Source organism: Limulus polyphemus, unplaced genomic scaffold, assembly GCF_000517525.1.
Source record: "Limulus polyphemus unplaced genomic scaffold, Limulus_polyphemus-2.1.2 Scaffold909, whole genome shotgun sequence".
Lineage (NCBI taxonomy): Eukaryota > Metazoa > Arthropoda > Merostomata > Xiphosura > Limulidae > Limulus > Limulus polyphemus.
In genome coordinates this window covers 322671-338541 of record NW_013666519.1, presented here as the reverse complement: position 1 = coordinate 338541, position 15871 = coordinate 322671, and the positions used below count along the sequence as shown (strand labels likewise).

At 35.2% G+C, this 15871-nt stretch overlaps 1 protein-coding gene across 2 annotated transcripts in view; it reads left to right on the top strand.

Moving 5' to 3' along the window:
* LOC106461179 overlaps nucleotides 1-15871 on the top strand; it is a 37552-nt gene that overhangs the window by 8270 nt on the left and 13411 nt on the right. For both annotated transcript variants that reach the window (XM_022388047.1, XM_022388046.1), the window contains exons 5-8: nucleotides 1487-1573; nucleotides 3676-3770; nucleotides 9699-9815; nucleotides 11789-11849. In XM_022388047.1, coding sequence (XP_022243755.1) covers nucleotides 1487-1573; nucleotides 3676-3770; nucleotides 9699-9815; nucleotides 11789-11849 — 360 coding nt within the window. The remainder of the gene's footprint in view (nucleotides 1-1486; nucleotides 1574-3675; nucleotides 3771-9698; nucleotides 9816-11788; nucleotides 11850-15871) is intronic.

Below are 15871 nucleotides of genomic sequence, written 5' to 3'. Positions count from 1 at the left end.
AACAGCACACTACTTTACTTGTTTTCTAAATAATATTCATATTCGGAACAAGTTAACGTATGTACAATAAATTCTTCAACACTATAGATATTATGGCATATCATAAATACTATATATGTAGTTCTCTCCTTCTTGTCAAAAATCCACTTAGGCCTATTCAATTAGTTTAGAATTTCTGTTGACAAGCCGAACTATCTTCTCTATTTCTGTTGCACTAGTATTCTGTATGTGATTCACTTACAGTTGTTGCGCAAGCTACCGTAATCGTTTGGGCTTCTTTATTCTGAAGATCCTCTTTTCCTTTTGTCAAAGTGTACTCAGGCTGATTCAATTACTTTAGAACCACGCTTTGACGGAATAAATTAGTTTTCTTATCTTCTTTTCTACTGTTAGTCATATTCTAACATATTAGATATTAGGTCTATGTCAATCGTTAGGCGAATCACTTGTACGGTATTTGACTTTTCCTTTTGCAACTATACTTTCTTCTACTATTATCTGTCTGCTGTTATCCGTCTCATGCTATTTATATCTTTATCACCTAATCGTCTGTCTGCATTCTATATTCTCGACGTCAGTGTATTGCACGACGTTCAGTAGTCTCAACATCAATGAATTATTAACAAAACCTCCCACAATCGTCTACTCTAAACTCTTATTATAACAAAAACTAAACAATAATAAAATATTCACTCACAAAAACAAATCAATCAATACCTAAACTAAACAGTCTTTTATATCGTGCTTTTAAAGCACTACTTCTCAAGCACATATCAATTATTAGCGGTAAGCTTCATTTTGCATAGTGAGTTATCTGCACCTTGCCGACTGCATGTTTCGAACCACGAATTTTAGCGTTATACGACATCAAGCTTACTGCTGGGTAACCGAGAAGCTTATCTTAAGAGCAAAGGTCAATGAAAGAAGTTTGGAATAAATACGTACGAGTACATATTTAAATAGTTCAATAGAATTATTAAAGACTACAATCTAAACTAGCACTAAAAAAGTGACTCTTGCTGGATGATAAATTCAAGTTTTATTTTCAAAAATGTTTTATAAAGCATTTTGTTTGTTTGTTGTTAAGCAAAAAGTTATACAGTGAGCTATCTGTATTTTGCTGATCGTGGATTTCAAAACCGGATTTTTAGCGTTATATGCCCTCAGATTTCCGTTGAATCACCACAGGGATTTAAAAAATATAGCGATAATAATTAAAAATGTATATTATCTTAAACATTGAGATTTTATCGGTAAACTCAACTATTGCTGAAAGGACGATAATTATGTTCAAGATGTGGAAACTGGAGCGTATGGTTCAGATTTATGTAATTATGTATATGATGTTTTATTTCTACGAATTTGGTTACTGCGACCGATGACATTCAAAAGTTTAGTTAAAAGTACAGTTTGTTTGTATTTTTCTTTTACAAAAGTATCCAGCAAGTATTTCTAAAATATTGTATATCTAAATTTCGAAACTTAGGTGATCAAAAGCCTCGGATCCAATTTGTCTCGAACAGATTTTCTGGAACAGCTAAGAAACGATCCTCAATTTTTTTTCAAGACACAGGTTAGTCTTGATGTCATTTCTATAATAATGGTTAACACTAGTAAAATACTTTGTATTAAATAGTAGATCTGTATGAATATTGGTTTTAGATGCTAAAGAAACAGTTCTCAAAATATTATAATATTTAAGCGGTTCACATCAATATATTTAGAACTATAAACAGGTGAACCTAGGTACAACTAAGTTTGAAATACTTCACTGGCTACTCTACTTACTCAAGACCTATGACGTGAGCAAAAAGTCAGAAATGCAAGACCAATGACGTCGTGTTTTATAATCAAAATTAAGGTAGGTTGGTTGGTTGGTTGTAGCAAAGCATAAAGCTACATAACGGGCTAACTGTGCTATACCCACCAAGGATATCGAAACCCTCTTATGAATCTTTAGACTTATCGCTGAGCCACTAGGGGAGGGGCAATAAAAAAAAAGAAAAAAAGTGTGAAAAATGAAATTTACGTGGCATGACGAGACTTGAATAAGATATTTCATAGAAAGAGCATTTGATTTGATCTCTTTTTTTTTACAAATTGTAAGACAATATATGATAACGACATTTTACTTAAAAGCATCGATTAATATTTGTTCTAGCGTATAGCAAGTCAAAAATGACGTGGCAAGTACTTAACACCCCACCTCATAGTATGCCCTAACCTCACATTTCACAGCTAACTTAAATAAATAAATTTTGCGAAATCAAACTTGACCAAAATTTAAAAAAAGGGTTTCGTATACTTCGTCCAGGAGAGCCAAGTCTTTAAATAGTTTTGGTGGTTGAACTACAACTCCCCCCCCCCCCCGAGGCAGTCATGACATTGTTTATGTTTGTTAAAACTATATCTTCCCACTCCAAGACAGATGTGACACTGGTATTTGTTAATAAACTTACAGCTCTTCAATCCAAAACAGTCACGGCACTGGTTGTGTGTGATCATTAAGTCACATCTCCAAACCAAGACAGCCATGACACTGGTGCTGCATGTTTAAATTGCAACTTCCCAGCCTAAGACATTCGTGACACGGGTCTACCAACCAAGACAGCCGTCGCGCTGATTTTGTGCCCAAATAGCAATGGAGCGGACTGGAAAACCTGTAAAATAATTGATGCAGTCTTAAAAGTATTACTGACATGTGTTTCTTTGTTTTTCATCTGTGTAACGTACATAAAACAAAGGTTTACAAGAACAAGTGTACCATATGGCAGCTCTTTTTAACTGTTTTTAGCATCCATTTCTGGCACACATCTCTAACTGTTTTTAGCATCCATTTCTGGCACACATCTCTAACTGTTTGTAGCATCCATTTCTGGTACACATCTCTAACTGTTTGTAGCATCCATTTCTGGTACACATCTCTAACTGTTTTATCATTTATTTCTGGTACACATCTCTAACTGTTTTTAGCATCCACTTCTGGCACACATCTCTAATTGTTTTTACCATGCATTTCTGGCACACATATTTCTTTTTACCATCCGTTTCTGGCACACATATTTCTTTTTACCATCCGTTTCTGGCACACATATCTCATCTTAACTCTCTTTTTACCATCCGTTTCTGGCACAAAAATCTGAGCTTTCGAAAACCAAAATTTCCTAAGTACATTCTCTAAGTAGTGTACAGGAAGGTGGCTGTCCAAATAGAACAAACTAGATTTAAACTATAGTATGTTCCTGTTCCACCCAGAATATTTGGAGGGACCACGTTAAGAATGATATTTTAACCAACTGTAGACTGCGTTGAATAATTAGCATAACTACGAAGCTCCAGCTGATAACACAGCTATGTTAAAAGTTGGAAGATTACCCGTAAACAACACTATCTAACCGGATATCAGGGTTGAAGTAGTTAAAACAAGCAACCCCGCATGATAGTGTCTTTACAGAATTCAGTCAGTAATCTAAGAACGAGCGGGGGAGGGGAGTAAAAATGCGATGTTGAATATATTTAATTCTATTAAGTCCAGTGCATTAAAAATTAACTGTTGACACAACTTAATAAATTGTGTAAATATTTGAAAGCACTCACGCATGACTTAATCATGATTGTTGCAATAACTAGTTGAACTTACCTCTAATATTTTCTGTATTTTTTGCTCTATTCCAGCAAGAACTTCTTCAAGCTTACAAGGACACTGTGGAAAATCAGATTGAACCTAAGATAGTACAGGTTATCAAGGAGGTTCCTAAAACGAAACTACTGTATGTAATACTTAATGTTTCTGTTTATTTCAACATTTTTCACGCGTGTTTTTCTACGATTAGAAATTATTATTTTTTGTTTGTTTGTTTGTTGTAAAGCACAAAGCTACACAATGGACTGTCTGTACTCTGCGCACGGGCGGTATCGAAATTCGATTTTTAGTCCACTGATTTATCCCTAATCCACAAGAGGGCGACTAAAAATTAAACATTTAACCAATCTAAATATGATTACTTAACTTAAAGTAGTAGCTCAACATCTTATCACTATGTTTGACGTGTAATTTCTGTAAAACCTATATAAAGCCTATAACGTAATTCGCATTTATTTAGAGCAAAACAACATATTCGTTTGTAAAGTATTGGCCAAAAAGTTTGCATACTGTTCTATATTGATGTTACACTCTATATGCATGGATAGATATTGACTAAATTCCCAAGTAGTATAACACAGAAGGTAGCATATGATCGGACAAACATGTACGAGTTGTTATTGTGGTCTGTACAAGTTGTTTTGAGCATTTGTTCGTCAAAAAACACATACACACCTGTTTTGTATAAAATGGTGTGCTTTTGGTATAATCATTTTCGAAACGATCAACGCTTTGTTCAGACAATTTATTTGTACTTAGTGTAAAGTTATGCCTCGTCACGTGCCAAAAGTTATAGGGTGTCAATTTGTTCGACTGTCCAAAAACGGTATGAAGCAAACGGTCATTGTCAGAACAGTAGGGTACTCCAGTGTACTGTATCCAAAATCCTAAAACTTCATTGGACTACAGGAAACTTTGTTCCAGGAAAGTCTACTGGTAGACGCCGAAAAACTACTGCCCGAGATGACCGTATTTTGATCAGGTTAACATGTCAAGATCGAAAGAAGTCTTTCAAAACCTTACGAAAGGAATGGCATAAACACGTTCATTCCAGCGTATCCAGAAGAACAGTGAAGAGAAGACTGACCAAACAAGGTTATTTTACAAGAAGGACTATCTGAAAACCAATATTAACCAGAATTCACCGCTGTCACCGTGTTACTTTGGCAAGACAGCATGCCAACTTACAGTTAGGACACTATGTCATCTTTTCAGACCAGTCTTGTTTCAGGCTTCTTAAAACTTATGGTAGGATTCGTGTTCGTCGTTTGCTTGGAGAACAGATGAGGGAAGACTGTCTTTTCCACAGAAGGTGGTGCAGTTCATGTTTGAGCAGCTATTCATCATGGTGGAATAACTGCTCTTCATATCCTCCAGGGAAACGTCAATGGCACCTCCTACAGGCATCACGTGGAGACAATATTTCTGCCATATGCTAGGTCAAGGTTTGGCAATAACTTTGTTTTCCAGGATGACAATGTCACTGCCCACAGTGAGTGTATTGTACAAGATTATCTCGAACAGAAGAACGTTACAATATTGCCATGGCCAGCAAATCCCATTAAGATCCCGGAAAATTGCTAACCACGACTATAAACCAGCTACTGAAGCCGAGTTGCAGCACCTGCTAGTGACATGTTGAGATTAAATCAGGAAGGAGTATATCAATAACCTCATCAACAACATGTCTCACCTGGCGCAGATTACTAGAGTGCGAGAACGACCAACCAAGAACTGAATATTTAATATGAACTGATATAAGGTTACAGACGCTGTTTGTAATAATTTGATGTTACATTTTTGTCATTATATGTGTTTTGGTAAGGTTTCGTTGTGATAGGTCAAATACTGAATTACCCATCTTTCTACAGGCGTCTGATAAAAATGTTTGCTGTTCTTATAAATCGTTCGGGATGTCCATAGAATCTGTCTCATTGTACAAATTAGATATGTAGATGTTTAACATGCAATTCTCAGTTTGACGGTGCTAAGTGTATTTGTATGCCAACTTAATAATAATGATCCTATTTGTTACTAAATATGCATACATTTTGGCCCAGAGTTTCATACCCACCATGTTTTTATGGTTAATACTGATTTATTCTTCATACTCTTTATAAAATGCCCCCCTCCGGTGGCTCAATGGTAAATCTGATGGCTTATACCATTAAAACTTGAGTTTCGATACCCCATGTAGTTTTGTGCTAAACAAACAAACAAAATTCATAAAAAATTCCCTCAAAATGTAAATTTAATGATGTTTTAAACAAGTTTAATAACTAATACTTACAAAGAACAAAAACTATCACGAGAGGGTTCTGCATAATGTAGAGAACGTCATGTGTATAAATAAAAGCAAAGTTTTCCGAGTTAAAAAGGTTACTTAAACTTCGTCAAGGAACGCTAAATCTTTTAAATACAGTAATCAACATTTGCTAGGGATCATTTTTTGAGTGTATGTGAAACACTTACCACAATAATATGTATAGATTGAACATTTTAAGAACAAAAACACCTGGATAAGACATTTTTATACTTTATTAAATTCTGTAAAATTTACTTGGATAACAGAGCCTGGGGAACTGATGCACCCTGTGGTACAGTGTTAACAAGAAAAATTTCAAAATCAACTGTCATTGAAAAAAAGTGTCCAATTCACCGTCAAGATGATTTCAGTAGCCTGTGTGACCACCTCGAGCATTAATGACTGCTGCACAACGTCTGTGTATGCTCATGATCACATTAGCTTGACGAGCTTGAAGCCTTGTCTGTAGCTGCTCCCAGATGTGCTCTATTGGGATGAGGTCAGGAGACCTAGCTGACCACTCCATCCTGGGAATTCCTTCAGCTTCCAGGAAGGCAGTCACTGCCCTTGCACGGTGTGGACGCGCATTGTCATCCATAAGCAGGAAGTCTGGCCATGTTGCACCTGCATATGGATGAACAATGGGTGCAAGGATCTCATCTCTGTATCTTAAACTGGTGAGACTTCCATTTCGGATAATTACAAGGTTGGTACGGCCTGAAATTGAGATGCCTCCCCACACCATGATTGAGCCTCCTCCAAAGAGATCGTGTTCGATGACATTCTGAGACAAATTGCGCTCACCAGGGAATCTCCAAGCTCTTCTGCGTCTGCTAAGAAAGTCCACATAGTATCTCTATCCCACTGCAGTCGTGCCTGCCTGTGTTGTCGGCTTAAAGGAGCATGAACAGTTGGATGTCTAGCTCTCAACGGAGCTTCGTGAAGGCGTCTGTGTAGACATTCGGACTCCTGTGGTATCTTGGAGGGAGTTAATGAAGTTAACAGCTGGAGCAAAGTAATTCCTTTGAGCCTGGATGGTCAAGTAGTGGCCTTGTTGTGGAGTTGTTAGTCTTTTCCTTCCTTCACTATGTCTGCTATTGACTCTGCAAAACCGTCTGAACTTGTTCCAGGCCCTGGACACCACACTTTGGGATGTGCCAAGAGCAGCAGCAACCCTGCATTGTGTCATGCCTCCCTGCAGCATCCCAACAGCCCTGTTAAGTTCTGCAGGAGAAAGATGATGCCTTTGACCTAAACGAGGCATTTTCTGCACTGCATAACCTCAATCAGACCAATTTTAGCAAGCAATTATCAGTGATCTCATATTAAGGACCTCACAATTTCACTGTATGAACTTTCAATTTGGGAGTATGGTCAGAAAACAAAGTCAGGATCCAATCAAAATCACCCAGGCAGAAAGTTTGCACTTGGCAAACAATGTCCAGATAATGAACTTCCAAGCTATGTCTTTGTTTTCAGAACTGACCTTAATTAACATTAGTGTACCTATTATGTAAAAACATGATCCCTAGCAAATGTTGACTACTGTAGTTTTCGTGGTTGAACTACAGCTTCCCACCCTAAGACAGCTATGACATTGTTTATGTTTGTTTAAACTATAACCTCCCACTCCATGACAGGTCTCCAATCCAAAACATCCACGGCACTGGTTTTGTGTGATTATTAAGTTACATTTCCCAACCAAGACAGCCATGGCACTAGTACTGCATAATTAAATTACAACTTCCCAGCCCAAGACAGTTGTGACACGAGTCTACCAACCAAGACAGGCCTCACGCTGGTTTTGTATAATTGAGCTATAAATTCTAGTTAAAAGACATTTATAGCACTGATTTTGTCTAATTAAACTATTCGCTACCTCAAGACAATCATGGAACTCATTTTGTGTAATTAAGCTACAGCTTCTATCTACAAGACAGTCGTGGCACTGGTTTTGTCTAATTAAGCTAGAGTTTCTCATCCAAATTAGTCATGACACTAGTCTATAACCCTAAGGTATATCTAATTAAACTACAGCTTTGCACTCAAAGGCAGTAGGGTATAGCTTTTCGGTTTAAGACACACTTTATATTGCTTTAAAAGATGTATAAATACTGGATTTTTGTTCTTAAATACTACAAAATTGGTGAGGTCGTAAGTAGCCGTATTAAAATCCATCCATCCTTGTTATTCTGAACAGCCGAAACGGGACTGGAATCATCTAATGGACGGATAAAAGTTAAGTCAGTGCTATTTCTCCGACTTTGCAAAACAGAACAAATTTTAGTCGTTTTGAATGTATACTCCTTGCGAAACATCAAATATCAATTCACTACAATACATATAAAATTCACGTGATGGTTTTACGTGCACCAGATTTGCACTCATTCCACATTTACAGTTTCCAAATTGTATACAGTCACTGATGAACGATGTTCATCGGGAACTTTATGTAGTGCAACAAACAAATCGGACTATACCACGTTTGTAAGAGTCACGTGGAGTTTTCATGTAGGTTTAATGTCTTCAGATTTTCATCAGTAATAATACTGATATTCACAGTCGCGGAAACTGCATCTTCAAAGCGGAAGACAGAGAGAAAATGATAATCCTCACTCAGGGTTTGTAAGCAGCTTTGAAATATATCAGTTGGGCACAAATGCAAAACTTTAAAACAAATTAGGCCTTTCATATTCCGAGGATAAAATGTAAGTACATTATTTTTTAATTAAAATCCTGTAGGTGAAATGAATTTTTGCATACGATTTATTATTTTAAACCAGAGATTCGGCCTTCTTATTTATTGGCAAACAACCAACAAGTGAAGTTGATATAGTATAGATCACAAAAACGTGCTCGACTCGCAATCTGCGGGTCGCGGGTTCGAATCCCCGTCACACCAAACATACTCGCCCTTTCAGCTGTGGGGGCGTTATAATGTGCGATCAATCCCACTATTCGTTGGTAAAAGAGTAGCCCAAGAGTTGGGGGTGGGTGGTGATGACTAGCTGCCTTCCCTCTCGTCTTACACTGCTAAATTAGGGACGGCTAGCGCATATAGCCCTCGTGTAGCTTTGCGTGAAATTCATAACAAACAAACATTAAACTTCAATCTCTCTACAGAGTTTGAGAACTCAAAGCGATAATATATTCATTGGTTGTATACTCCCGAAAAAAACCCACTCAGAAAAACTCATTTATGTTTCTGAGTGTAATAAATAAACTATTCCACCAACATCCAACTTGTGAAACTCAACTAGACCACATAGTTTTTCAACATGAAACCAACCAACTCATTTGAACAAACTTTCACTTGTACTTAATCTTTTTTTTTCTACTTGTAATAAATATCATCACGTTTTGTTTCTTTTGTACTGTAAATGTTGAATCTTTATTTAGTTGTCTTCGTCTACCAGCTTGGAAATAAGGAAAAAATTATCCTATGATACATGGACAATCTTATTATTGCAAAATTTCATAGATTTCTGTAGTCTAGTAAAGTAGCACAGTTGTCTCTTTAAAACATAAATACATATATGTTTAATCTACGAGTAAAATTTGAAAAAGCATGAGTGCCATTCTTTTTTTTCAATATTGTTCCCTTCCAGCTTTCAACGTCTTAAAGTTGTTACTTTTTATTATTGTTTCTTTCCCGCTTTCAACGTATGAAAGTATTAAGCATCACTTGTTTCAGTATTGTTCTTCTTCCGCTTGCCCATCTGAAAATAATGAGCATCACTTTTTTTTCAGTATTGTTCCTTTCCCGCTTTCAATGACTGAAAGTACAGCTGCTTTTTATGTGCCCAGTTCACCTGATGGGAGCAGACCTGGCATGTTTTTCTTGAATACTGCAAATCCTAAACAGTCGTAAGTTGCAATTTACATTTATTTTCGCCTTTTAAAATTCATGTCATTCTACTATAGGATACAAAGCAACAATGTTCTTTGAATCCCCAATGTTTTTTTTTTTTATTGCTGTGTTTTGTTTTATTTTAAAATTTGTTTAATGAGTGAACAGCGTATTGAAAGTTAATTGCACTGCACAAAATAATTAAAGGATAATCAAAATTTCCAATACTAAAACATAACAATGTTTAGGAACAACAAGGGACCTATTGGTCCATCTCGGCAGTCCCACACTCTAAACTAAACTAAAACTATTAAATAGATAAACTAAAATATGAAAACAAAATCTTAAAGTCAGTCCTCATCATTCATATAGTTATCAAGCTTTCTCTTAAACTCACTTAAATTTACGGTCTCCACAACATCCGAAGGTAAACCATTCCAGAGACCAACCGTCATGTTAGAAAAATAAAACTGTCTTAAATATGCACTACCGGCACTTGTGTTTAAAATATTTTTAAATTATAATAAATAATTAAAAACAACGATTTATATTTACACAATAACAACGTTTTTTTAATTATTCATTATAATTCAAAAAAACTGTCTTAGTTGAAGATGACTCCTACCCTGCCCAACATCATATTTGTGTTCCCTTGTCCTACTATTCTCACTTTTAAGTATGATGCATCAACACTATCAATTCCCTTTACAATATTAAACACTTCAATCATATCCCCTCTAACTATTCTTTTTTCAAGAGAAAACAGTTTTAAAGATCTTAATCTCTCCTCATATGACAAACCCTCCATCCTAGGTACCATTCTAATAATCCTCCTCTGAACCCTTTTCAACATTTCAATGTACTTTCAAAGGTAAGGAACCCAAGACTGAACACAATAACCAGTGACTTATACAATGAAATTATAAACCTTTGTATTCAATATGTCTGTAGATACAGCATAAAATCCTATTTGCCCTACCACTAACAACAACACACTGCTTGGATAGTTTAAGAAACTGATCATCCATTACACCAAGATCCCTTTCTTTCATAACACTGTTAATTTTATTCCCATCCAAATTAAGAGTATAATTCAAATTATGATAACCCACATGCATTATCTTGCATTTATTGTAAGTAAAACCCTTCTGCCATTTATTTACCCAACTCACTAAATGAGCTAAATCATTTTGTAAAGCAGCTGCATCTTCTTCACAGCAGGCAACATCCAAGACCTTAATATCATCAGCAAATTTAAGGAATTTATTGACCATTCCTTCATCTATGGTTACGACAAAGCAAAAATACTGCTATAAAATAATAACCCTCTCCCAGTTCTTGAAGAAGAAGAGATTGGTGGAATAAAACACCTTATGGTCACTAAACTTCATTTCCATCAGCCATGTATAGGATGCTTTTTGGAGATACATTGCATGGTGGCAAGTGACTCCACATACTACAGATGCTCTGCAAACAGTTCCTTCTGAGGAATGGTAGACAAAACCTCAGGGCTTCCTGTCTTAAGGCATGCATCATCAGTACCACGTTGTTCTACGTATTTCTGGTAACAAGCCTTTATCTCGAAGTCAGATGTCATGAACTGTAAATATGTATTTCTCTTCATATGGCATAACACCAGATGCCTGAGTTGCATACAAATGAATTGAGTGGGTAGCTGACAATTTACAATAGTGTTTTTTTTATGTTTCGTCACAGTTAAGAAATTACAAATTCCTATAATATTTTAATCGCTTTGTGTAGTGTATTATGTACAAGAATTACAGAACTATTTACCCATTATATCAAAATTATGAAGTGTCTTAACTAATGATTGGTTTGTGATGAAAATATTTTAAAACCTTTAATTATATTTTAATTCATAGAACATTTTTAAATAATGTTTATATCACAAGATAGTATTGAGTTAATACAAGTAGGAAATAAAAATCATTTGTAATATATCTTAATTTGTTTAACGACATTTTTTCAGGCCTATATACAAGATGATGAGTCTTTCTCTCCATGAGGGTATACCTGGTCACCATCTTCAGGTAGATAATATAAAGTTTGTTCAGCTTTTAGTTCAATCCGCAGCCAAGCAATATGTATATTCGGTCACAACCGGCACAAAAATTCTTTGAAAATATTGTTTCTGATGTTCATACTGCATCAACTTCTGTGTTCATAATATGGAAAACTTTGAATATTTAAGATGTTATTAGTTACAGCCTTTTAACGCCCCTACAGGTGGCTCAGCGGTAAGACTGAAGGTTTATAAACCAAAAACCAGGTTTCGATACCCGCGGTGGGCAGAGCACAGATAGCTCTTTGAGTAGCATTGTTCTTAAAAATCCAGAGCATTTTGAATCAAACGTTAAATCTTGATGTTTGGTGTTTTTTACCTGATTTTTTTACAGAAACATTTTAGTACGAACAATTACCCCACACAGTAGGCAAGTTTTATGTTGTTTGTACTTTTGGTAAAGGTTTGTAAACAAAGGTTATTTTAATTTCGGTGACGAGGAACCCACTTTGAGACTAATAATGGCTGGAGACGGCTTGAATGGGTAATGAAGAAAACTTTAATACAAGTTTAACATAACAGCAAATGTACAACGTTTCGACAAGGTTGTACATTGGCTGTTAGGTTAAACTTATATTAAAGTTTTTCATCATTACCCATTCAAACCGTCTCCAGCCATTATTAAAGGTTATTTTAGTTATTTGGTGTAGTGTAGTGTTTCGTTTAAATTAGTCTTAACTGGTATGATAATTTAGGAAGTGGGGAAAAAATATTTTTGTAATTGTCTATACTTGCATGGTATTTAGTCCTAGGTTTATATAAATCTTTCTGTTAAGGGCGAGAAGAATTAAACAAAATAAGGGGACTGACTGCCACTTTTATAACAGGTAAAAGTGCGGATCATGTTCAGTGGCGTTATGGCTTTAACTTTGGTTTATTCCTTTTTTACATTAAGTTATTCCTTTATTTCGTGTATCTTAAATTATCATTCTTTCGCAGTTTTCTGTTATGTTTTATCTAAATAAGAAAGCCACAATACTAAAAACATTCTTGTTTCCAAAAACTTTCTTCGCTGTGAAAGTTTATATTGGTGTGTTAGTTGGTTCTATGTATTTCTTCCTCTATAGTCAACTAGAAAGGAAGACGCCTCAAAAATGTCGATCTGTGTTAAGTTTAATAGTGCAATTATTTAATGAAAAAATGCGCGTCTTTATTTAGTTCGTATGAATAAGCAACTTATCCTTGTTTTGCATCAAGAGAAAATCCATAAAATTTCACCTGGTCTGAAACTTTAATAAAAGGAATCTAACTATTATAAGGCTAATGAGCTGTGAACTCAACGAAACTAGTCTGCTACGGTGGAAGTAGCGATCCAAAGTATAGATTAGGCCTCTACGTAATCTTTTATTCACTTAAATCCACGTGAAGAAAAGAAACTAATAACTAAAAAGCAATGACTTGTCATTAGTATTTACCATTTATAGCTCATGTAAGCACTCTTTCAATCCTCTCACAAATTTCCTTTCTCGGCTTAATTGGTGGCTGCCTAATGAGTAAAAACCTAATACTACAGTCGAATTAATTGTTTTGTTTGTTTTGTAATTAAGCACAAAGCTACATAATGGGCTATCTGTGCTCTGCCCACCACGGGTATCGAAACCCGGATTCTAGCGTTGTAAGTCCACAGACATACCGCTGTGCCACTGGGGGGCCAATCGAACTAAAGAGACATTCCTTTAAACATACAACAGATATTATGGACTGGTTACGTAACATGTTTATGGAACTACATGCGAGTATAAACCATAACTTCCAACCAAGACAATGCCTTTTAATTTTGGATAATAGTTTTACTATTTATTCAAGTATTAATTTGTATATATTAGCCTTGAACTCTATCCTCACCTTGTTCTTCATATCATTATGAGCTCAGCAATGTAAAAAATAAATAACCTTTATCTAACGATATTTAGATGAGTAAAAACTACATGATGCAAATGAAACTGTAAACATAAGTAAATGACACTACTTAGTAATAAATAACAGGTTCTTGTGGCTAGGCCTATTTCAGTAGTTATCGCTTTAAAAGTCTGCATTTATTCGAAAACTTATAATCCATACACGTGTCGACACTTACCTATAAAGCTCGAAACTTTCCCTTATTTAGTTCGAAAACTCATTTATTTATTCACTTTTAGTATTATGTATAAATGTTATTGTGACTCGAATATTTCAGATGTAAACTAGTATCAAATCAGCACTAACTATATTCTAGTTACTCGGAAATCATCGGAAAAGGTGTAGTAACGATGTTTGTAACCCAATAATGAAAGAAGTGTCGAATTAAAATTTTCATTTATAGCAGAAGCCCTTAAAGTTCAGGCAAGGCCTTCCCTAATCAAGAAATGCTGACCTGACCAAAGGGTTGACAACTAGTTTGCAGCACTTATCGTCTGATATGCGGCTACTCTTACCTGAATAGCAGGACTGACTGATACTTGTATAAATTTTCTAAAACTAAATGGAAGGAACGCGTTCACTGACATTCGTGAGTCTAATCTTGGACTATCTGATCCGCAGCCCGGTATGGTATCCACTAGACAACAAACAAACTAACTGAACTATGACATTTGCTCATAAACACAAAACTATGAAAGATATCCTCTTTAAAGAAAACTACAGGTTCATTTTATTTCGTATAACAAAAAATTATAATCAAAATATCCTATTTAAATATGGCTTTAGTAAATTAAGCTTTTGAATATACGCTATTAATAAAAATCAAATAAAACAATCATCTTTAAAAATACCAATTGCTTAACGTAAATTGAAAACTATAAATAATGCCTTCAGTTTTGCAAATATATATCTTTAAATGAAAATACGAGTACGTTAATACCTGTTTATCATTTGCAAAATACAATCATTTTCAAACATTTAATTTAATAAATACCAATATTAAAACATAATAAAAGTTAGTGGTGGAAATACCCATATCCATTAACCTTTCACACGCATATCACTTCTTGACTTTTTACTAATTATAGCCCTCCTACCCGTTTGATCTTGTACACGTACTTCCAATTCACTAGTTCTCCGGTGGGTCAGCGGTAAGTCAACAGAATTATAACATTAAAATCCACGATTCGATTCCCTATGGTGGACTGATCGCAGAAAGTCCATTGTGTAGCTTTGCGCTAGACAAAAAAAATCTATCAGTGTTATCCAATCCGCTAATAAAATCATATTACAGTAATTGTTGCAACAGCGTTGTTGGTAGCTAGCTTCACTTTTAATACAGAAATTCAAATCTACAAATTTATATATTTTAATTTCCTTCACTTCAAGAATGTAAACTTCCCCAATTTAATTAATGCAATAATGATTTAGTACACGTTAAACCATGCTTGGATTTTTTTTTTTTTGTTAAATTGATAAAAGTCTCAAAAATGTGTATAACGTCACGTGATTCTGTTTGAATTACTATTTAATTACAATTTGTATACATAGTACGTTAGTAAATTTATACATAATGAAACCGGGGTCTCATCCTCATTACGAGAATCACGTTTTATATTTATTGGTAAGTTCAGTTCAAGATTCAGAATTGTATATATTTGTACCCTTATATTATGAAACAAAGTATATTTCAAACAGAAATTGTATACAGTTTCTGTATTCGATCAACTCTGTGATCCCATAGTTTCTTCCCTCGACCACCTTCTAATATACCTGCAACTCCGATCATAAACATACACAGCGTGGTCACAAGTAAATAGACATCACCTTTTCAGAAAAAATGAAATTTTTCAGTCATATTCACATGAATTGATATATTTATAATTTAATTAATATCTAGTAGATCTTCCTTTCGCTTCGTAGAAAATTGACGAGATGATTCTCACGATGCCCCAAAGGATCAACGAACTAAGAGCGATCTACTCCAAGTTTTGAAGCAAGAGTGGGCGAAAATCCCACAATCTCGAAGTTGGCGAGATGATTCTCACGATGCCCCAAAGGATCAACGAACTAAGAGCGATCTACTCCAAG